The sequence below is a fragment of the Anabas testudineus genome, chromosome 11 (assembly GCF_900324465.2).
Source record: "Anabas testudineus chromosome 11, fAnaTes1.2, whole genome shotgun sequence".
NCBI classification, from domain to species: Eukaryota; Metazoa; Chordata; class Actinopteri; order Anabantiformes; family Anabantidae; genus Anabas; species Anabas testudineus.
In genome coordinates this window covers 10880840-10904612 of record NC_046620.1, presented here as the reverse complement: position 1 = coordinate 10904612, position 23773 = coordinate 10880840, and the positions used below count along the sequence as shown (strand labels likewise).

Sequence of the window (23773 nt, the reverse complement as noted above, 5' to 3'; positions counted from 1 at the left end):
CGTCTGCCCTAGTTTTTCCTACAATCGACAGTGCTTGTTTCTCTCATTCTGCCATCACCCTGAAGTGCTTCTCTTCTCTTCTCTTCTCTTCCCTTCTCTTCTCTTCTCTTCTCTTCTCTTCTCTTCTCTTCTCTTCTCTTCTCTTCTCTTCTCTTCTCTTCTCTTCTCTTCTCTTCTCACATTTCTCTCATTCCTCTCCTGTCATTGGCCCTTGTCTCTCTCTCTCCCAGGCTCTCCCTGACTGTCTGTCTCTCTGTCTACACCCTCCCACCCCTCTCTCCCAAACACCCACCCAACCTCAGGGTTGTCGAGGGGTGAGAAAGTGCAAGTCATGCAACTCTGCCTAAGTGTTTGTTTTCTGAAACAGAGTCTCTCCTTTTCTCACAGTCATTTGTTTCTCTCCATCTCTGCTTCTCTTTGTTTGTGTAACTCTTAACCACTCTCCCTCTGCCTGCTCTTCCTTCTCTTTTTCTCTGTCACCCCTCCCTTTTCTCTTGCTCTGCTTCTCTAACTCTCTGTCTCCATCTGTCAATGGTGGATCCTCCATTAGTCTCTCACTATCTGACCATACTCCAATGTGTGTGTCTCTGTGTGTGTGTGTGTCTTGTTGTTGTTGTTGTTGTTTGTGTGTAATCACTTGAGGAGAGTGGCAGTGAATAAAGTGGCAGCCTCAGAATTCCCAGTCTGGCAAGGGTCTCCGTAATGTGCACACACATGAACGCACATATGCAAATCCACATGCAAACAGACACCCACACTAATGAAAAACCACATAGACAAAAGGCTACAGAGAGGCGTAGAGGAAGAAATAGAGAAGTAGAGAGCGACAGAGAAGTCTGAGCCTGCAGCAACACTGTACTTTCCAGTTGAACTAAATTTAGCAGTGAGATAATGCATCACGTTGGACTTATCCCTTTGATCATGATTATGATTATGACTGGGCAATCACACACACACAAAGACTCAAATGCAACACACATACTGTATGTAGCCCACGCAAACCATTTTTCCTGTTTTCTACAGCACTTAACTAAATGCTTTATCCAACAAAATAATAAAAGCATTGGCAAAATGCTATTTTTGTATAATTATCTATGTCATTTCCTGAAGTAGTTAATAGGTAAACATTCAGTGACATGACACTACAATTTTATCTCGTTGTCCTTTGTGGTTTGCAGCTTGGGTTATTTCAATATGACATACTCGACCTGCAGTCATGCAATCATGGGTAATAATTTGGGCCTCCTGACACCTCAGCAAAAAATTCAAAAGAAATAAAATCCACATGGCCTCTGCTGCCTAGAACCCCCAGTATCGCTCCTGCTCCCAGTTATTACTAGTGAACCTTGACTTCGCTTGACTTTAAGCTATTTTTAAAACCATCCAATGCAGTCATTCCAACATCTTGAGTTGTTATATTCAGTGCAAAGTTGAATATACATTTCTCTTTAAGGTTGTTTGAAGTGGTATTTGTTTATAGACCGGACATACCTGTATGTAATTATAGATCATGTTGATGCTGCTGACAACTGAAGTTAAATGCATCCGAGTTGATATCATCAACAAAAACTACAACAACAAATCTAGAGTTTAATGCTACATTTATTAGAGCCTTTCCCAGCTTCACTGTGGACAGGTCAACAGTTTATCACAGTACCAACATAACAAGACTCTTTAAATTCCCGTTCTATGTTAATCAAAGTTATAGAGCATTTAGCACAGGCAGACCTATAAATACATTTTTTAGACTTGATGAAGGTTGGAACTGTGTGTTTGTGTCTTTGAGAGTCTGTTGTTATTGTAAACATTTCATAGTTTTTTTGTAATGGAAAATGAAGGCTTTATAGATAAAAGATAGTTTTTTACGTAGGAGCAGAGGACTTTTTGCATAAAAAAAAAGTATGTGCACCAGGTATACGGGAAGGGACAGGTTTCCTGTATACAGAAAGTATATTGGAAAGTACGCAGTGTGGGTGTGGGTGCATGGGTCTGTGAGTGTGAAGGATAAAGAGTGTGACATACACACCTCCATTGTTTTGACCATAGAAGGACAATAGTATAGTCCATAACACTCACACACACACTCTCTCTCTCTCACACACACACACACACACACACACACACACTATGCCATGAGTATGAGTAAAAAGAAATACACAAGCTTTGGGAAGGTGCATAAGGTGCGTTTGTTAACGTGTGTGAGAGAGTAAATCACATGGAGGACACACAGCTTGGGTTACAGGTCATCTAATATCTTCACACACACCTGTGCTCACACAGCCATGCACTCTGCAAACTCAGCAAGATTCAGGTGACATAGCTGTTCAGTGAATGTGTGTTTGAGTGTCAGTTTCAGTGAAGCAATACTCTCTCTTTTTGCAATGTAGGTCAGTTAAACCTGCCTACCTCTTTCTCTTTCCCTATCCCCTGTGTGTCTCTCCCTTTCCACACTCTCATACTGCTGTTCTCCCATTTTTCGCCTTTCTACTCGTCTTGATCCTTTCCTCAAATCCCTTTGCAGACCTCCTCTGTGTCTTTCTTTACTAATTGCTGCTGTTTTCTTTTTTCTTTTTCTTGTTTAAGATACAAAAGATTCTCACACAGCAAAGTGGGTGGAGTTTATAGCTAATTTTATAGCATTTTCTTCTTTTTGTCCTCTCACTAACTACTTGTGTCCTTCCACCTGTTCATGAATTTATGGTCCTGCGTTTCAGTGTTGTATAATGTCGACGTACAAGTCAGCAGTAGTGCAACATGACACTTCTCGGTTAGTGGCTGCAGTGTCATATCACACACATTACTACTAATGGAACAGCAGTACCATATATCCTATTGCACAATGCATGTAATATTTCTCCTGCAATTCTTAAAAAAAACTTTGTTCACATTCTGGACTGAACTGTCAGAAGTGATGTGCTTTGCTCTGAAGATAAAAGCGCTCATAGATGGCAGCATGAACTGATCTGTGGCTGGATGTACAGACGTTGTCAGTGTTTGATGTGACAGCTGATATGAAATGGCTCAGATCTGAGAGCTCTCAGACACATAGTAATCCTCTTATTTTTTAATTTAGTGAAGAGTTCAGTGAATACACGCAGAAAAGTTTGTATTTTTTTTTTTATCTGTTCTGATTGTACACTGTGACACAGCATAAGCAATACAGTAAATGTGCTGTGGTACAGTAGAGGGGAAACACAATTATAAGATTAATGTGAAAACGTGCCAACAGAGAATAAGCAAAGATGCTGAGAGACAGAAGATTAAGAACAAACATGTAAAATCATTAGATGGAAGAATGATTACTGAGAATGAAGTTATGAAGAAAGAGAACTGGGCAGGTTGAGGCAGGAAAGGAGTCGAGTGAGGGGCAGAGTGAAGGAGTGGCAGAGGAGAGTGCATCATAGTTGTATAAGCTCACTGATCAACACCACCTCTCAACACACCTCTGAGTCATGCCTGCTCGAATGAACTGATGGCCTGTGTTTGAAGCGTGCATGTGGGCTTTCACTACCATGAAACAAAACTTGCATGAGTGTGCGTGCTTATTTGTATGCCTGTCTCTGAGTTGTAGTTGTAGTTGCAGTACGACACATCTTAAGTCACAGGAATAAGCTTCAGATGTCCACACACACAGTGGGTACAGTAGGTATCACTCTACACTCAACAGGAATTAGTAAATGAGCCCCAGGAAACCTGGGCGAGGTTGACCCAGTCATTTCATTTCCTTGTGCTTTTGATGGTGTTTATAACAGCCTACTGGTTTGCAATGTAAGCAGTAGCTAGTAGTAACAATAACTAGCAACAATGGCATTGTGGGGAGTTAAAGATCCTTATATACACAAGTATTAGTTTATATTCTGATTTTTATTTTCACAGTCATGTGTCTTTGTGCATATTTGATAGTTGAATGAACCACACACACTCTGTGATGATGTTAGTTCACCATCTTCAGAAAATAGATTCACAATTGTCAATGCGTTTGTAGTTTTGTAGTTTGTAGTGTGTTAGTAAACTGTTACACTGTCCATTTTACAAAGAGTCTTTAGTGCACATGGTTTTGTGCATTAGCTGATGAAACACTGTGTTGACGTGCAATGTGTTTGTGTGTGAACTTGTGCTGTGTGTGTCAGGAAAAGAACATGTGTCAGCATAATTGAATATGCCCAGGTGTCATTGTTTGAGTAAGCAAGACGGTGTATGTGCTTGGTTGTGTGTGTATATGTGGGTGGATGCATGTGCTTGAAATGCTTGTACATTATTTATGAGATTCACACCAAGCTTTCCATCTTTTGCGGCAGGGGGTCCCTGCTAACAGATGGCACACACACATGGTAGGCAGTCACACTTACTTTTTCAGTTTAGCACAAGCATGTTATTGGAAGCTCAAGTACTGCAGGTGATGGAAACTGGAATCATATTATTAGTTAGTAAGCTTCTGCATCAGAACCACTTTGGTTGTTATTATTTTTATTCTGCTTCCATTGCTTCTGACTTGACTCTAAAACCTACAGCCACCACACATGGTGTGATCTAATATGGTCCAGTCGATGTCATATTTGACCAAATAACATATTAATTTAACAGTTTTACAGTGTGTCTGTATGTGTGCACACATATTTTTCATAAATAACCGTTAATTTATCTTCCTATATGTTCCTTTATGCACTTCAGAACTCATTGCAGTGTCCTTGTGTTACTCCGTGGCCTTATTTTTGTTTTGGAGCTGTTTGTCGAGCTCTTGCGTTTGTTGATGCAGGGCGTCCTTTTGTTGGCTCATGGCCTTTTCATTGACCTTCGAGCAGTAAACGTCTTGCTCAACAGTTTCTTTTCATGGAACTTCTGGTTGTGCTACTGAATTTTTTGGTGCAGTGCATAATTTTTCTGGGAAATCGTGCTCCTCTGAACGTTGTTTTTCATTTTAATGTTGTGCATTTGTTGGAACCATGTTGTTTTTTGAATTGAAGTTTGCTCATCAAACATAAAGTACTACTGTACATTGGGATTATTAAATTCTTATTCTTATTCTTATTCTTATTCTTATTCTTATTCTTATTCTTATTCTTATTCTTATTCTTATTCTTATTCTTATTCTTATTGCAAAACCTTCATCTTACTGCACATCTACACTGAACACCACCTTTTGAGTTTTGAGAGAAGGCCTGTCATCTATCATTATATCTCTAGACAAAAACAGACTGCACACATAGGCCAGGAATTTCTATGTATTTGTGCATTTATTTAAAATCAGCATCTTTTCTTAACTGTCGGTCTTTGTCTTTCACAGGATTGTGCTGCATGTGGGCAGGTTTGCTTTTCCAGGGAAATGATTCCGCATGAAGTGCAACGCACTCGGCCCCCCGTCGTCCTCGGCGGCCGCTGCAGGTGTGACATCGTGACACTCTTCCCTACTACACTGAGCTCACTCTTGAAACGTTAAAGACCCCTGGACCGAAAACAGACCACCCTACCCCTCTTCTCTAACCAACCCTCCATATCTTCATCTCCATCTTTAATCCTTCCTTACCTGCTTTTTGAGGCCTGGATTTTCTTTGTTCACTACGAAAAGACCTGAATATCTACACCCTTAGGTGATCTGCATAGAGAGGGAAGGAAAGACAAGCTTGGGGAGGTTAAATTACGTGAGAAAAAAAGACAAAACATCACAAGTCAGAAAAGGAGAAAGGAAAGTGAAATAGAAAGTTAGAGAGAGAGGCCAAAAGAAAGAGGAAGCTGTAGACGTTCAAAAGTTAAGGAAAGATAACGCAAGTACAGTTAAGGGACGTGAGGTGAAATCAGCATGAAGTCCAATCAGGAACGCAGTAATGAATGTCTGCCCCCAAAGAAGAGGGAGATCCCCTCAAGCACATTACCATCTGAAAATCGCTCCCCTACCATGCCACCTGCCTGTGACAGCCAGCGCACAGAGAACATGGCGTGGCTTGCCAGCGTGGCTGGTGGTAATGAGAGTGGTGTGGGTGGGCACCGTAGCTCCACTCAGTCTGATGGGCCCCAGTATAAAACCCTCTCCTCCACGTCAGACACTTCATCTTCCTCTCTGAGGCTAGTCTCCTCTCTTCCCACAGTTTATACATCCCCCCTGTCACAATCCACAGTTGGAGGAACTGTCCATTACACCCAGCTCCCTCCCAATCTGCAGTTTATAACCTCACCCTACCCTGCACCATACACCGGCTACATCTCTCCCCAGCTGCTCCCACCTCCTCCTCCACCCCCTCCCTTCTCTTCCTCCTCTGCACAGAGACCCTCACACACAGAGGCAGCCTCTGCTCTTTCGCAGACCTCTAAACATGACCAGCACCGAGCATCCATTGGGCGGACCTCAATGCCTCCACCCGCTACCGACCACACCCCTCACCATGTTCAAATGTCAACCTCCCCACGGACTGTGCCGTCGCCTCATCACCAAGGAGGTGTTCACCTTCCTCCCCACACATTGCACCCTCACCATACTTTGGGACATGGGATGTCCCATGTTGTGGTGCATTATACAGATGGACCCAACAGGAAAGAGGAAGGTGGCTCCAGACCTAGAGAGCTCCACAATGGAGAGCTGGAAAGGGGCAGGCGCGTTGGAGCATCCACAGAATCCGGCCTCTACAAGTCAGGGAGCAAATCACGGGATCTCACATCGTCTTTGTCCTCCAACGAGCCCCGCCAGCTGGTCCTGCCATCAGACTACTCTACTCATGATCCCTCAGGGCTGAGAACCTCTGTCATGCTAATGCCCAACAGCCATGGAGACCACCAGCTGGTACCACCCAGAGGCAGCCCTGAGAAGCTGACCTCCGCCCTCTGCACATCTGGAGAAAGGTGGCATCATCCTGGGCAAGCCTATCAATCGCACACCCTCATCCACCAATAGCACTTCCTCATTCACTTTTCCACCTCCATTAAGTGTAGACAGCCTGAAAGCTGTCGGCACACTGTCGCCCCAGACCGTCATCCAGACCACACACAACGCCACAGAGTCACTGTCAATGGGGCTCCCCTCCACCAGTATTTACCCCCAGCCACCTATCATTGGTTACATCGCAGGGGGTACTGGAAGCCAGCATACACCAATCAGTTACCATACCAGCCTGCCACAACACTTACTCATTCCTGGTGCACAACCAGTCATCATCCCTGTTAGTGGAGGTGGAGTCACTACTTTGGAACCTGTAACTTCCCATGTTACATCATCTACTCAAGTAACACCTTTTCCTACTACACTCCCACACACGTACATTGCTGCCACTGCTCCCAAAGGAGAAACTCTGGAAACCCACAGCGGCTCATTTCACCAAGCCGCTTCTGGTGCTGTGGTCCAAGCCCAGCTTCATCTCCCCATTGTTCCTGTGCCGCCGGGACTGGTTGCTTCTTCTGCGCCTCCTGCCCCATCCAGTACTGTGGTGCCTCCCTCGCTCCCCCCATATTTCATCAAGGGCTCCATCATCCAGCTGGCTGACGGGGAGCTGAAACGCGTGGAGGACCTGAAGACAGACGACTTCATCCAGAGTGCTGAGATCAGCAGTGAACTGAAGATCGACTCGTCCACCGTGGAACGCATCGAAGCGAGCCACACCTCACCCAACTTTGCTGTGGTGCAGTTCTCTGTTGGTGAGCATCGTGCACAGGTAAGAAAAAGTGAATCACACAACACATATCATCAGGTCTGGTACTGTAGATCCTCAGGAAGTGTTCTCCATACTGTCCCTTAACACTTCAGGGACAGTATGGAGAACACTTCCTATGCTGGCCTTGTATGTAGACAGAGTTACTTCCTTAACATAGAACCTGCACACAAAGGCAAATAATGAGTCCACAGGACGACAAGAGAAGAAGGACCCTATTTATGGGGTAGCATATATACGTAATATACAGCCATCAGGGCACTGCTTTTAATATGCAGGAGACTCCTGGAAGTTTTGTGAGAGGGATGTTTGAAGACTAGATTTTTATTCAATTCATACTGTAGCTGAGACAATTCAGAAATTGACTGTTTTCAAAATCTGTTTTCATAAATTAAAAAATTCAAATACCAATTGAACTCCCAACCTTAATCCTTATGGCTAATAATGGGACTCTATTTATATAACTAATTTAAAATGGGGGTTTATCTACTTTTATTTTCAGATAATGTTCTATATTCTGAAAAGTTTCTAGCCGTGTTTTAAAACTTTAATCTTTAAGTAATCTCCTTACATCGAATTCTGTGCCACAATTTATCTTTAGGTTTTCTGTCTCTAGTTTCCTCCCACAACTGCTTCAAACTCACTTTGACACGCACATACGCACTTGTTACCATCTTTGAGCGTGTGTGTTTTAAAGCCAGTTAATCTGTTTCATCTGTCCATGCTGTGACTCGTCTGCCCACATCACATCTCCAACCATCGCTCCCGCCCCCGGCTGCTCTTTGATACTGTACCCCACAAAAGCTGACCATTTTTCAAAGACTTATCTTTCTCTCTTGTGCTCCCTCACTAGCTAAGAGGTGGTAGCAGGACTTACTCTAAGAAGTCATAAATTACATAATACAGGAGGGAAGATATTGCCTGACGTTTGTGATACATCTTACATTTGGCATCATTCTTGATGTTGTTCTCTTTCACCCTCCTTTCCATGCTGCTCTTCTTGTTCAACCTACCCCTTCCTTTGTAAACACATTTTTATCTCCATCTCGGTAACATCCTCCACTTCTACTTTCTTATTCTCTTTACAGTATTACAGACCTTTCTTTACTTCATCTTCTTTCTCTTCAGGTTTATTTCCCCCTTGCTCAACTCATCACATCTCAAAGTCTTCTCTGTTTCAGTCTGACATCCTTCCTTTCTGTCACACGTGCGTTCGTTGCATGCATGCAGCAGCTGTTATGGTCTTTTTTCTGACATTGAAGTATATCTATTCTGTTTGAAAATAGGATTAAATATGTTGTCACTTAAAGACAGACAGTTACCAGTTGGAGATTGTTTTTAGAGTTAGAGATATTACATAATTATCTTGAAGGACTGCATGTCCCAAAACTTCATCTAGTCAGCTAAATTTAGACAAAACTAAACTAAAGTCCTTGCAGTTTTCAACAAGCATCCATCTCTCTGTCCTTGTTTGTTCATTGTTTTGTATCTGTATAGTGTACTGAAAGTATTGAAATTGGTTTAGTCTTTCATTTAAAAACATCACAAAATTAAGATTTGACCTCTGAATACTGAGAGAATTTCACCTGCTTTCTATTTATCAGTGCAGTTTGTGTCTCAAAAATGAATGCTCCTAAAACGTCTTCAAACTTCTGTGCTGTGATCGTGTTTCATTTTCAAGGTTAATTAGCATTATGTAATAAAGCCCTGGGGGTGAGATAATTGGTTAGGTCAATTGACCTTTGCACTCAAACTGTTGACATTCCAACATGGTCAGTATCATAAACAACTTTCTCAACATGACACCCCCAAATCATCATTTTCATTCCTTTCTCGCTCCAAAAAGAATTGATCTGACATTGCCCATAATGCTACTTGACAGAAATTTTGTAACACAGAATTTAGAGGTTATAAATTGTAATCACCAAGACTCAAGTCAAGTTAGGTTCAAACCTTGTTAACCTCTCTCGAGTGAGTTAAATAAACTTGATGTGTAATATCAGTAGACTGCTCATTTACTGGATAACACAGTTTGGCATTACAAGCTCACAGACAACATTTGTGTGTTGTATTAATGTCCCCTCCCTTCTCCATCTCCTCCAGGTGAGTGTGGAGGTATTGGTGGAGTATCCCTTCTTTGTCTTTGGCCAAGGCTGGTCTTCATGTTGCCCGGACCGAACCACTCAGCTTTTGGAGTTACCTTGCACTAAGCTCTCTGTGGGTGATGTATGTATTTCGCTCACTCTCAAGAACCTGAGGAACGGATCTTTAAAGAAGACTCAGCCCCTGGAGCTGGCTACTCCTGCCTCTGTCCCAGCCTCCAGCCACGGGCACCTTAAACCCCCCAGGCTTGTCTCAGACACTCCCCAAAGCTGCAGTGGAGGAGGCTCCCGGCACGGAGAGAGAGAGAATGGCATCAGCCAGCGACGGAGTGGTGGAAGTGGGAACGGAAGTGGAGGGGGCACCAATATGGAAAATGGGGATCTCATGATTGTGGAGAGAGAGTCTGTTTCTAAAGGTCAGGTTGCTGGTTGTGCAGAAGCTGCCTCCAGTAGGCCATCAGGAGGGAGGAAGCGGAGGTGGTCTGCTCCTGAGGGTCGCAAAGTAGAAAAATCAGAGGAGGAACCACCTTTGACCCTGCCCAAACCTTCCTTCATCCCTCATGAAGTGAAAGTCAGCATTGAGGGAAGGTCGAATATTGGGAAATGAAGCCTAGCAGGACTATTAATAACCCTTGGGATGTGGAAAAACCATGAAAGAGTCCTAAAACAAAAACATGAATGCCCACATTAATGTTTCATTTGTCTTGGTTTTAAAGTTTTGTTTTCTGTTTTTATTTTTCTATCATGAATACTGTACTGTAGTGGTACATTTACCCTACATGGTATCACCTTACATTAAGTCAGTGTAGTTTATAATACATTTTTATAGATGGATTTGATATCACACAAGCAATCAGTGCCGTTTTGGTGGTTTTCATGAGATGAGTTATGGTGAGGAGTTTGTGAAGTGTCATGGCTATGTGGCACCGTGGAGCAATGCTTGATGACTCTGCTTGGCTGGCTGCACTTTACACATTATGTAAATTTCATTTCATGTAAATTGAATTAGCTCACTGCTTTTGTTGACAGGGTTGTACCTTCTGCGCACTGCTAGTGAGGCTGCCTCGGCAGAAACCCTTTCCCACCACGTTACCATGCCAGTGGTTTTACACTGGATTGCAGAAGTAATATAAAGTTAGCTGATCCGAGCATGAAGGACTTGTGTGCAAATCTTAATATTTTTCATTCGCTAAATCAGAGAGAGCGTTAGGAAAAAGATATTGTCTTTTGTCTTAATGTGGCACAGTGTCATGAGTGTGTGTCAGACCTGGTCAGTAGTGTCATCAAGTAGTGCTGGTGTGCCACACAACAGAGGGGGAACAACACTTACTCTGTTCAGTTCGATGACAGTGGAGACTTCATCTTTAGCATTTTTATTTTTAGTCTTCTGTCTCAGTTGTTTTCTATTCTGATTGTCAAACAAAAACCTTAATCAGGGGTCATTTAATCCTAGATTGAACCTAGGTGGGTCAATGTTAATGTATAAATGTGAGATACCCTAACCTAATACATACAAGTGCAAACACACTGGGTTGGTGAATCTTGAGAAAATATTAAGAGGATGACTACAGTCCTCACTGTTTCTTGATGAATAACTTTATTTTTTGTATCCAGAAAGGCTGTGTGAGAGGAAGCGAGAGAATCTGCATGTCAGTTCTGAGAGGGTCAGGATGTTTCAAAGCACTTAACACACCGATCACACTCACCATGCAGCCGACAAATTGTTGTTGTCTCTTTATTTACACAGTACTGTATGTTTTTAGATTTTTTTTTTTTACATTGACAAGGGTAGAAAGTAGCAACAGCACTTTGGAAAGGTGAAACTTGTGGAGAAGTGAAGGGGTCATTTGGTAATGTGGGAGCAGATGTGCAACATGTCACAAAGACACAGAGAAAAAAAAATGAATCGGGGAAAATTCAAGTTAGAGGAGAAATGTTTATGTGACTAAAAAATGAAATAGGATGGTGTTTAGTCTGCACACTTCTACAGCTGTTATAGCTAGCCACACACGTTAGGGAAAGTATTAGAATGTGTTTTTTGAAAGTTTAGGATCTGGTAAAAGAATTCAAGAGGAAAGGGCTCTGAAATATCCTGTTCTGTAAAAGACTGAGAGCAACAATTAGAAGCTCATGCCACAGAATTTTGAAGGGTGTCATATATTTGTGTGTGTGTGTGTGTGTGTGTGTGTGTGTGTGTGTGTGTGTGTGTGTGTGTGTGTGTGTGTGTGTGTGTGTGTGTGTGGTTGGGTCTGAGTGTGCCTGATAGCGTATATGATTCTGTGTCTGTCCGTACATAAATACATGCATACACAAGCACAAAGCAGCACAGAGCGTTGCTAAAACTAAATGCTCTGTAATATGTACTGTATTTATATAATGAGCAGTTAAATTCATGTTTTCAGTTCATGTTGTCCCTACTGCATCGACACTAGTGGACTGACATTGGATTGATGCACATTGCTGACAGTACAGGTGTACAGGACATGCTCTGTGGTGTTTGTGTATGTGTGTGAGTTTGTGTATGAATATGTGTATAGTGTATAGGAAAAGGATATACTCAGATATATAGACAATGCTAAATATCCAGTGTTTCCACTTGGAGTCTTTACTTAAGATAATTTTGCAATTTGCACATGATGAGGAGGGAGTTTGGTAGAGACAAGATTTTTGACAGCCCTGTCCTGGAAGAGCCCTAGAACATGTAACACACTGGAGGAGACCAGGGTTTTTGTTCTTCAACAGGCACATACCAGATAGCATCGCCACAGTTTAGGTCAAATTACATTTGAGCTTTTACAGACGCAAACGTAGCTGCAAACCAGAATTACAATAACGTGTGCCTGCCTACTGAATTTGTTAAAAGATGAACCATTTGTAGTGAGTCCGGGAGACTCGGTCCCTGCTGTTGAAACCAGGGTGTCGGGGTGTGGGGACAAGCTTTCGGTTTTGAAAACAGCGCGTGCTTTCAATCCATCTGAAACCCTGTTTTGCTTATATGTAGCAGTTACCTCAACAGATGTACTTGCTTGGTTAACACAATATTTAGCGACAGGATCAGAAGCTGTCCAACTGAACATCGCTGTAGGCTCTTTCCTACATATGAAAACCAGAGTCTTGTCGGTTTTTCGAAGTGTAATATGACGCGTGTACCACCTAATGAACATTTGCCAGTTCAGCAGAATAAAAATAAAATCATGTTAGACATGCAGTGCTGGGATTCAGTGTGTTCTGATTGTAGGGCGCCATGCAACCTCGATATGTTTGTCTTATGCTGCGTGTAACAATACACTATGACCATGCACTGCAGTTAGATTAGCATGTACTGGTTGCTATCACAATAGTGTTGTTAAGTAGGTGGACAAGTGTTGACTTCCTGCAAGCATATCTTTTGAATTTTCTACACAGCCTCTGTATTTTAGGAGATATTTTTAGTTGGCTGTGTCACTGGTTGCTCCAAGAATTGGATCAGTTGTATTTTCATCCCAAAAAAACAAAATAAATAAATAAATAATACAAAGCAGTAAGTTCACACTGTGTGGGGCAATACTGTTTCAGGTAATAGGAGTTTACCAGGGTGATTGCAGGATGGATGTGTGCTCCGATGGATGAGAAATGGATGAGTAGGTGGTAAATAAACAGGCAGATGGATGTTGGTGATGGGTGAATGAGTAGAGCCCATGTGATATTTGAAAATGCATTATTTCTTATAATAAAAACAGGGTTTCTCAGATCAACACCACCACAGTAGTGCATTTTCATTTCATCCTTTTCCTACTGAAACATCATGATCATTAGCAGTAGAAATAGTAGTATGCGTGTGTGTGCATGTGTGTCTCTGTGTGGCTGAGTGTTTTGTAATGTGTAATTGTTTGTAGATGTCTTTTCCTTTCTTGTCCAAACCCCATTCCCAACAAACTTAAAAAAAAAAAACATCCATCAAAACAAACTTGCTGTCCACATAAAACTTACTGTCAGTCAGGTCAAACATAAAAAAGACAGTTTCAGCCAAAGCCAAGTGATACTGTGGTTGCTTTGGTTACTCTAGAAAGCAATAGTCAATATTCAGGCACTCTCCTCTCTGCAATAAACATTTAATAATAATCCTCTAGCATTACAACCAAACCAACTCCTTTCTGCCCATAGAGAAAATACCGTTTTGTCATATACAGTGAAAATGTTTTCAGAATCTAATACATCTGAACACAACACGCTCGAGTTAACACTATTCCCCTTATCATAAAGTTTGTTTAAATTTTTAGAAATTGCAGTTGCAACACCAGTTGCTAGTTTTCAGGGACGTGTCTCATATATGCAGTAACTGAACATAACCCCCAGAACCTCCTCTGTCCCACAGTCATAAACTCTGATATTGTTAAGCTGCAGGTGAGCAAACGTCACACACACCTGACTTACTGCAGATGTTTTGACTCCGCCCAGGTCTGCCTCGTTGCCACGACTCCCGTAGTGACCTCGTTAACTTTGTTTCAGGTACCCAATCATAGCCAGCCAGCCTCACAAGCACCTCCTCCTGAGGCAAAGCAATCAATTAACTCTCAACAACCGTTCGCTACCTTTCAGTGTGGCCTGGCCTGGACTGCCTGTTCCCCACGTAACATCATCTTTTGATATTCTGTCACCTTTTCACTTCTCGCTTATACAGGTTGTTGTGTTTATACTTCAGTGGAAATGCATGCTTAATACTAGACTTTGAAACAAAGCAATCTTGACATGTAGGCACATTGTGAATGCAGGAGAGGGAACGGCAGCCCATAGCAACCCTTTTTAATTTTTATTTTATTGCTGTAGTGTTCATTTTTTTTAGGAAAATCCCAAGTTTAACCCTTTTATCCTCTTGATGTACTACAATGTGCAATACTTAGATTTTGATTTCCCCCTTTTACTGTGCCAAGTGTATGTAGCATAGTCCTACTGCAGTGTCTCATCTTTGTTAACGGCTTGTGTATTAGAGTATTTTACTGTGTGCTGATGTGTGTGTCACATCTGTAAAACAGTCAGGATGCTTGTGAAGAGAACCAAAAGCAATGGAGAGTTTGTCCAAATCTCTCTTTCCCACTTGTCCTCGCGGCCTTCCTAAATTTGAGTGTATGAGAGACTGAGTCATGTCTTCTTGGTGTGTGTGTGTGTGTGTGTGTGTGTGTGTGTGTGTGTGTGTGTGTGTCTGCATCATGTGTCATGCGTGTAGTATCTGTGCTTATACACCTGGTGTTTAAATGTGTTTGAGTGTGTTTGTGCATCTGAGGGCATGGCGTATGTGTGTGTGTAACAGAGTGTTTTCTCCTCTGATTGTCTGTGAGATCATAAACCCTGATCCATGATGGTTCTCGGTGAGACCCACAGAGAAAAAAGAAACCTCATTGCTAGTGGGGACCACTTTTTGTAAAAAAAGGAGAAAAAGAAAAAAGAAAAAAAAAAACAAAACAACAACCAACCAACAGAGATGCATATGTAAGTAGATGTAACAGACTTGATAATGTTTCAGCACTTTCTAATCTTAGGATGGGTTTGGTCTATCCCCTCTGTCTCAGACCGATACCTTCCGTAGGGGTAACATTCATTCAAAACAGACAGAGACAGAGAGAATGAAAAAGGGGGGGGTGAATAAGGATGAAAAAGTGAGATGGCTCAATTTAAGTTTTTGCACATCACCTTGCCGTAACCTTGTGTTGTTTTTTTTTTGTTTGTTTTTTTTTTTTTCCTGTCTGTGCTCCATCTCGCTTGGCGCCCGGCGCGTTCTTGGGTCCAACGGGCCGAGGTGTTAGGTGATTCCTTGGTTCTTTTCTACTAGGAAAACCTTTTCTCATGGAATGCATCCCTTCTTTTTGTTGTTTGTATGGAGTCTTTTCCACCCTGCACCAACCAGGCTGTGCCATCGCCTGCGTCTGCTTTCGTGAGTTTGGCAGGAGCTCAGCGCAGCTCGGTTTGGCTGGTGTGGTGTGAAAACGGCGCGTACAAACCTTTGCTTTGTTTGCATTATCCTTGATGCAGGAGCTTTTTTTTCTGTGTTTTGGTCTCCTTGTAGCACTCAATATAATGTCAGGAGACTTAAAACTATGTAGAGAATGTGTCATTGTTGAGTTTTTATGACAAGCTTCCTCACTGGAAGAACTCTGCTAATGTCTTTTTTTTTTCTTGTAATTTGGCTTCTTGCACAACTTGACAAATAAAATGAATGTTGGTGTGTGAGCTTTGACTTTTTCATCAGAAAAAAAAGGCATGTGTGCTATTGTTTCGTGATGTTTGTACTTTCATTTTGCAAAAAGGATGTGTTTTTGACACTTTGTTGTGTTTTAAAAGTGAATTTGATCAGGATTCCTTTTTTTTTTTTTTTTTTTTTTGTATGACGTCTCGTCAATGTCCATAGCGCTGGATAACCAACTCAGGCAGAAAGGAAAAAAAAACCTTGTAGAGGCCCACTTAACAGTTTAATTTCACCCCAATCAATTTACATAGTGGGCTGTTTGAAATGGGTTATAAAATATGTAAATGTATTACATATAATTTGATATGATTAACAAATGACATTATTGACAAATAACTATGAATTATTATTATTATATTCATGTGTATTATGCTGGAGATGGCTTGGATCACTCTTCAGTGTACTGAATGTCTTTAGTCTGCCTCTCTGTGCAAGGCGACAAACACTTCAGCAGGCCGGGGACAGGCTGTACGGTTCATAACCTCTGATCCTACCCACTGCCCACTGCCACGGAGGGGGTGGAGCTTATCTGTCAGCTGTGGCTCAGTTGAGTCCTCCCCCTGTTCTGAACACTCAGCCCTGAGGCTAGCAACAAGTCTGTCTAGCTGTTCTTCTGCTCACCTGTGACACCCAGTACTGAACTCAAACTTTCGGTCTGTGAGATGGTGGCAGAGAACTGGACATCAGCACAGACCTGCACGGACAGTCTGGCCTGCAGGGTGCCACAGCAGTTCCCAGCCAACATGTTTGTACTATATTGTACTCACCAAGTCCCTGTGTCTCACCATTTTTTTCCTCTATAGCAATGGAGAAACCCTGTTGGTGTATGTATTTGACATCTGTACAAATGCACCTCTTTGAAAAAAATTGAAACCTTGACATATCTGGATTAAATGGGCAACTTGTGTCTTTATTTGAATACCAAACCCATGCGCGACACAAACACCGTGACTTCCCTTTTAAACATCATCTCTGTTTTGCTGTGATAGTTTCTGTGCAGTCATTTGGCTGTAATGAATGTCAGCAGATAACAGCCCCCTCTAGTGTTTGCTCTACTGCACGACACACTGCCACTGTAGATGTTCAACACAAAAATGGTTCTAAAAGCAACCAGGTACTCCTACTACCTGGTACAAGAATAATCTAAAACCTAACATTTAAATATGGGATATGACAAAAGTACAACTTAAAAATCAAAAAAGCACATATGCAAAACAGCACAGCACGGATGTCAATTTATAGGAATAAATAGAAACAGCAGCCGGAGAACTGCTAGTGTTTCAATGTCTCCCTCAAACGGAAACAAATGACTTCAAAGGTTCATCACTACATTCATTATCAGCGTGAGCATCTTTATGACTTGCCTGAAACGCATCACCATCTCTTGATGTTATGGAAGTGGCAGTAATGTCACTACTGGCAATTGGAAAGTGGGACAAGGTCTGGGATTATCGTAAGGTAAATAATGTGATACCGTGTTCCGTTTGTGCAGCATGTCAGTACACGTTACTTTAAGTTGTAGTATAGATGGTTAGTAACTGTCCTTAAGTGTCTTGAAAATCTGGCATCGAAAGAGTTGTGATTTAAAATAAGTGGCGCGATGGATTCAATGCATTGGAAACATCCTGACACACCTAAAGCTCAAGCACATGCTTATAAGGTGTATGTCATTATGAGCGTAGTTTGAACCCATTAGAGAAGCTTCACAGAATGATTCACACCACTGAGGAAATTAGCAGAGGGCTCTGCATGCATTTTATTGCAACATAGATTCTCCAGTGACATTTAAAGGGAGTGATGACCCTCGATCTTGCATATTGATTTGCACATTCGTTCCAACATACTGTGGATTTTAGCAGAATAATTTCCCAAATGATATTAGCACGCGTACCAGCCTGCACCTGCTGAGTGTGTTCACGTGTCATGTGCTCCGCAGAGCTCGTGTTCTTAATGTGCTGTTAATGAAGAAATACACGAGTTAAAATAGGATTTAGAAATGTTAGATCTGAAGCGCACATGCCTCAGCAGTCTGGCTCTCTTATTCCTGTTTCCCAAAACTGGGAACAATTAAATTCAGTACACTTAGTATCGCATTAGGGTGTGTGTGTGTGTAAGCAACGCACTCATCATAGGATTAAGTTGACTGTAGTGCTGTGACGCCTCTGGGAGAATGTTTTCGTCAAATCACAGCCTGCAGGACACTAACAACACAGATATCCTGAGAGAAACAGCTGATTATGTGTGTGCGTGTCCTTATTCTGAATACGTTCCGCCACTGTCTTCCTATTGCACTTTGAGACTCTGCATAACACATGGACCTGGCTTATTATGCAGCTTGTGTGTGTGTGTTTGAGTGGAAGCACGTGGGCCTCCACTAAGTGAACATTTGGCTAGACTGTTGTGTGACCCGGATAAAGGTGGTTCTCCTGCTCAGCTCTTTGAGCTTGGCAGCACCCACATAGGTGCAGGTGGAGCGGAGTCCTCCCAACACATCGCGAATGGTATTTTCTACATCTCCCCTGTATGGAACTTCCACTGTCCTCCCCTCAGACGCCCTGAGCACAGAGAAGCAAGAGAAAAAGTTAGGAGAAATACGAGCTGCCAAAGTGTACCTATACTCTCATTGACCTGTTTTATCTGCTAAGAAGATGTAAATCTTGCTCTACTTGGTTTCTGCTGATGGAACCACATCTAAGAACCCATATTCGATGTGTCTCATGATACCCGTGTCTCACCTGTACTCAGCAACTCCACCAACGTATTTCTTCATAGCTGTGTCGGAGCTCATGCCGTAGAAAAGTTTGTACTTCTTGCCGTTCTTCTCGATGACCTCCCCGGAGCACTGGTCGTGGCCTGCGAGCATTCCTCCCATCATCACAAAGTCGGCCCCAGCACCTGAGGAACCGAGACCAATAATTCACGAGCTGTTCGATTTACAGTCCTGCACATAACACATAACAGTGCGTCTGTAACAAGGATGAGCAAGTGTGGGTTGAATACTTACCAAAGGCCTTCGCTACATCTCCTGGGCAACTACAGCCACCATCCTGAACAGACAAATGATCCACATCAGTTGTTACCAACCTTTAGGGGTGTGGTATACAGTACTTCTGTATCGGTAACTCTTAAATCGCTTGTTATTTTTTATACTGTCATGTTGGACTCACAGAGATAATGTGTCCTTTAAGTCCATGGGCTGAGTCGGCACACTCTATCACAGCGCTGAGTTGTGGGTAGCCCACTCCTGTCTTGATCCTTGTTGTGCACACGGAACCTGCGAGACACAGTTCACACAGTAAAGAAGCCAATCTTCCTGAGAGTTTATTTACATTCACATTTAGTCATTTGGCCGACGATTTTATCCAAAGCAACTTACAAGAATTATAGTCCAGGAAGTTAAATGCTTATTGTAAACAGTTTCTGTCCGGCTTTGTCTCACTTGTTTATATCTGGCATCTCTTCTCTCCATGCTGATACAGTTGGGATCTGCTTTAGTGGGAACATACTCCTGAGACTATTTTCAGAGACACTCATACAGCCGTAGCCACCCACCTGGCCCAATGCCCACTTTGATGATGTCAGCTCCGGAGAGGATGAGCTCCTCAACCATCTCCCCTGTTACCACATTACCAGCCTGCGAGGCAGAGGGCACAAGTTCAGATACGCATTTATCAATAACACTCAGTAAGGTACAAACGCCAGCCCAGGGGGTGTTCCATGTCTCCTACCATGATTGTGTGTTTGGGGAATTTTTCTCTGACCGTCTTGACAAACTCCACAAAGTACTCTGAGTAGCCGTTGGCCACATCCAGACAGATGTACTTGAGTGCAGGGACAGCTTCCAAGATGGCACACAGCTTCTCCAGATCTGCTTTGCCGCTGCCTGAGCTGGCAGCAACGTGCTGTGGGCAAGAGGGAAATGTTAAGGTGATCGTTCGAAATAAAAATGTCCTGTGAGCAAAAATGAATAAATAAATAAAGGCAAACATGGATTAGCTCACCTCTAAGCATTCTGGATGGTTCGCAGCAAAGTTTTTCCACTCATCCACAGAATAGTGTTTATGAATGGCTGTGAAGAGAGTGTGCTAAAGAAAGACAGGACGAGAGGGGAGAGGTCAGAGACACGCTTTAGATAGAGTTGGCAACTCAAGGTCAGAGGTTGAAGCAGCTTCTATGACAGCAGATAGATGTGAGTAGAAGAATACAGACACACAACTGGAGCTCCTATTCATGTTTCATCTGTTGAGCGGTGTTTTCTCACCTTGCTGAGGACCTGTGCCATCTCAAACGTTCCTGTGGTGTCCATGTTGGCCGCGATGATGGGGATACCGGTGTAGGTCTGTTTGGAGTTGCGGAATGTGAAGGTCCTCTGAAGGTCCACCTGAGGGAGAGAAGAAGAGTTATGAAACAGTTTATGAACATTAAACTTAGCCTGCTGAGAACACACTTTAATTATTAATATGGTTGATGAATTATGTTTCCTCTAAAGCTGCAGATTGTGGTCGTGATGGGGATTCTCTGAATCATCAGCTCAGCCGGTTCTGCTGCTTGTGATGTGATAAGTTACATAAAATAAACAATGCTCATTGGGACAAATTAGCTGCTTCCAAAAGAGGGAATAATTGATGATACAAGTTAATCGATTGTTTTCAGAGTGATCCGAAACATTGGAACAAATTGTGAATTATATTGAGTTATATGTTACTGTTTGTACACTGAGAAAAATCACACAATTGACCTCCTTCAAATGAAATCCTGAACTAATACTCAGTAAATCACATTCCTGCTTACTCTGGTATGACTGCTGGCTTATGGTGGCATTAATTAAAACATTAATTAATAACAATTAATATACTTCAGTCAGTTACAAAAGGTTTCAGTAAAACTATTTTGAGAAGCAGGCCTATTAACATGCTTTCAAAACACAGGTATTTAAGTTATGCCAAACATTTGCTACAGGGAAGCAGGTGACCTACGTAGGTTGTCATGAAAAACATTATAATGAAGAGCCAGGTCATTAAAACTAATGAGCTTTCACAATGATTCCCTTTTAATTAACTCCACCACTTTCATATTGCCGAATGCTTTTGCTGAGTAGAGATATTACAGGTTATGAAAATCAATTTTGTTTGTGCTGTAACTTGTGGCTATAACTCATGATGGCAAGAGAAAGTGGAGAAGTGGTGACAGAGGACTGGGTGAGGAAGGAGGAGCGAATCATTGCACATATCCATTTTCTTGACGCTTCGAATCAATAAAAGCTTTTTTCTTCTATCAGCACACTGACTCAGCAGGAGTTTCCAGTCCAGTCACGAGTAAAGCTCTACAGAAGACCAGCAGTCACGTCCTCTAAAAAAAAAACGGTGTGCATGCCTGTTAAACTTAGCTCTGCATCGTGGATTTCAGCACCTGTTAAATGCAGCAATAATTCAAACAAAAGCTGATGGATGCTGTTGGAGCGCCTGGATCATTGGATTTGGCTGCGGCACTGACATCCTGCAGTGACTCATTATGTGTAGTATATAGGTCTGAAATCAGTTCAGTTACATCAGGTGACAACAGAACTTATTGTTTCGCTCACATGTTTGAATAAAACAGTGAAGAATGAGGTGAAGTATTCAGCATGTGATCAAATATAGAGCTGGTATTTCCACTTCGCTCAGGTACCCGCTGTTCCCTGAGCTGTTATCTGTGACAGCGTATGTATAACATTATACAGGAACTTGTGCGGTGTATGGAATGTGCTCTGGTTTACAGTGGGATACGCGGTACTATTTTTACACAGCTTTTCTGAGAAGTCTCCTGTGTCTCATGTTGCCTGCCACCTCTCCGAAGAGTCCCACCCTCCACCACAGACCCAGTGCCACCACGCCAGTATTGTGATCTTGGGTCTGGACCAGTCTAATGATTGATCTAGTGTAACCTTTAGAAAGGTCACCCCACTGTTACATGCCCATTCATGCTTGCTGTTTTGCTCGCCAAAGTACAAAGGAAGTGTACACCTATTGGTTTACACAAAACAAGACAATGAAAAGAGACTCAGTATTGAATTACACCAAGGATGCACTTTACTCAGACAACCTTTTAAGATTATGGAAGTGGTGATTGGCATTCCTTCTACTGCAGTAAGCATTTCCATTGTGCGTATTTAATCCTGATGATATGACTGTATCAAACAGGGCTGCAAGGCCTCACAGTGCTGCACCCTCCTCCCATCCTTCCCCATGCATCAATAGTTAATTTTCTCTATGGCGTCACTCATTATGTAGGTTGTAAGCATAAGTGTACTTCCTGTCCGCAACACTAACCCGATGAATCTCCTCCTGAGAGGATTCCACATGGTTGATTTAACTATAACTGTAATACTGAGATTACATTATCAGAGTACAAGTAATTAAATGTGCCGACCTCTGAGCGACTCTTCAGGCTGCTCCTCTTGGGTCTGAAGAGGACATCCTTGAAGTCCAGCTTGAGGTCTGCATCCACTCGAGGCATCTTGGCTGCCCAGAAAAGTGATGACCAGGATGAGGATGATGAGTGTGCAGAGGAGACACCCCTGAGGAAGGCTGCAGCAGCAGTGGTGGTCGCTGGTCTCAAGCCCCAACCACCAAACCCGAACCTCCAGACGGCCAGCGTATTTATAGCAAAAGGGGACCCAGCCCAGCCCCGGCCCCCATGGCTTTATTTGGGCCTGGACTCCCTCTCTCTCTCCCTTTCTCCCTGCGTTTCAGTCCCCTCTTCTCTCTTTCTCCCTCCACTCCTCCTGCCTTCTCTCTCCCACTCTCCACTTCAGCAGAGTGGCAGCAACAGCAGTGGCCAAGCCGGCAGGCACGCCAGGCTGTCCCAGCTGCTGACGCATGTCCACAAACTCTTACATACACACACATGGTAGCACTGCAGTGGGTTGTGTGCTGCAGTGCTTAAGAGCACACCTGCTGTCCAGCGAGGGCATTGCTCCTTACGTTGTGAGATGATGGGACAAATACAGGGAGGAAGAACTGGAAGTATAGAGAGAGACACAGGCAGAAAGACTAAAGATGTTGAGTACTGACAAGCATACAAAAATGTTTTTCTTTTAAATTGATGATACTTGTACTGATCTGGTTTGTATTCTGCTTAGTGTGGCCACTGTAAATGTGAATTGAACACATTCACATAAACACATTGTGCACTATTGCTTTTAAGAGAGCAGTGTTTTACTTTTTCTTTGTGTGTTGTGTAATACGTGTTGTTTGATTTTAGGGGGGAAAAAAGACATGAGAGAGAAAAGAGAGTCCAGGAAATGTGTTTTATCTGTTCAGGAAAACTGTAATACAATATCTGTCCAGTCGATGTCAGCCTTGTTACATTATAAAGAGCACCCTGCATGTTTCCTGGAAACAAGATGTGTCTTTGTGATAATCGTGTGTCTATTTGTCACTACAGCAGTGTTACAGTGTTTCTGGCTCTAGTCTCTTTGTGTTCAGTCTATGCAAAGAAGCAGTTATTCCTAAAGGCAACTGACTGGTAAAAAAAGAAAACTACTTTTACCACACAATCCTCATCCTGCACTACAAGCTTATACTAAAGTCCTGAGGGTGGGATTTCAGAATCTATATTATTTATAGACCTTTGCAGAAGTTAGAATTGCTGTACAACAGATCAAACCTCAAACTGTACTGATGATTGGCCTGATGATGTCACCAGCTGGTGCCTCATTAGTATATAGCTAATGCTTTACGTGCAGTTGCTTTAAACCCATTACTCTTTGTGCACGTCACGCCAACCTGTACTGATAAGAATGTGCTGAATAAGGTCAGCCCCTTAAAGGCTTTTAA

General features: G+C 42.5%; 2 protein-coding genes across 2 annotated transcripts in view; one reads left to right on the top strand and one right to left on the bottom strand.

Moving 5' to 3' along the window:
• atxn1a (ataxin 1a) overlaps positions 1–15940 on the top strand; it is a 78913-nt gene extending 62973 nt beyond the window's left edge. Inside the window, 3 exon segments of the mRNA XM_026346701.1 lie at positions 5285–6810; positions 6812–7637; positions 9738–15940. Of these exon segments, the coding sequence (XP_026202486.1) occupies positions 5798–6810; positions 6812–7637; positions 9738–10343 (2445 nt within the window). The 5' untranslated portion in view covers positions 5285–5797 and the 3' untranslated portion in view covers positions 10344–15940.
• A 130-nt stretch (positions 15941–16070) lies between these two features.
• On the bottom strand, positions 16071–22780 carry gmpr (guanosine monophosphate reductase). Its single transcript, XM_026346702.1, has 9 exons — positions 22365–22780; positions 20218–20337; positions 19958–20041; positions 19685–19858; positions 19509–19590; positions 19124–19230; positions 18961–19003; positions 18692–18851; positions 16071–18511 (listed from the first exon to the last, which is right to left on the bottom strand). Exons 1-9 carry the CDS (start codon positions 22449–22451, stop codon positions 18331–18333), a joined length of 1038 nt encoding a protein of 345 aa, XP_026202487.1. The 5' UTR covers positions 22452–22780; the 3' UTR covers positions 16071–18330.
• Positions 22781–23773: the final 993 nt, after the last annotated feature.

Bases quoted from the DNA above. Each gene is read 5' to 3' on its own strand.
- gmpr (XM_026346702.1), bottom strand. From the start codon at position 22,451: ATGCCTCGAGTGGATGCAGACCTCAAGCTGGACTTCAAGGATGTCCTC. The intron at 19,859-19,957 runs GTGAGCTAATCC...TCTTGCCCACAG, and splicing joins ACCATCCAGAATGCTTAGAG to CACGTTGCTGCCAGCTCAGG. The intron at 18,512-18,691 runs GTGAGACACGGG...CTCTGTGCTCAG, and splicing joins GGTGGAGTTGCTGAGTACAG to GGCGTCTGAGGGGAGGACAG.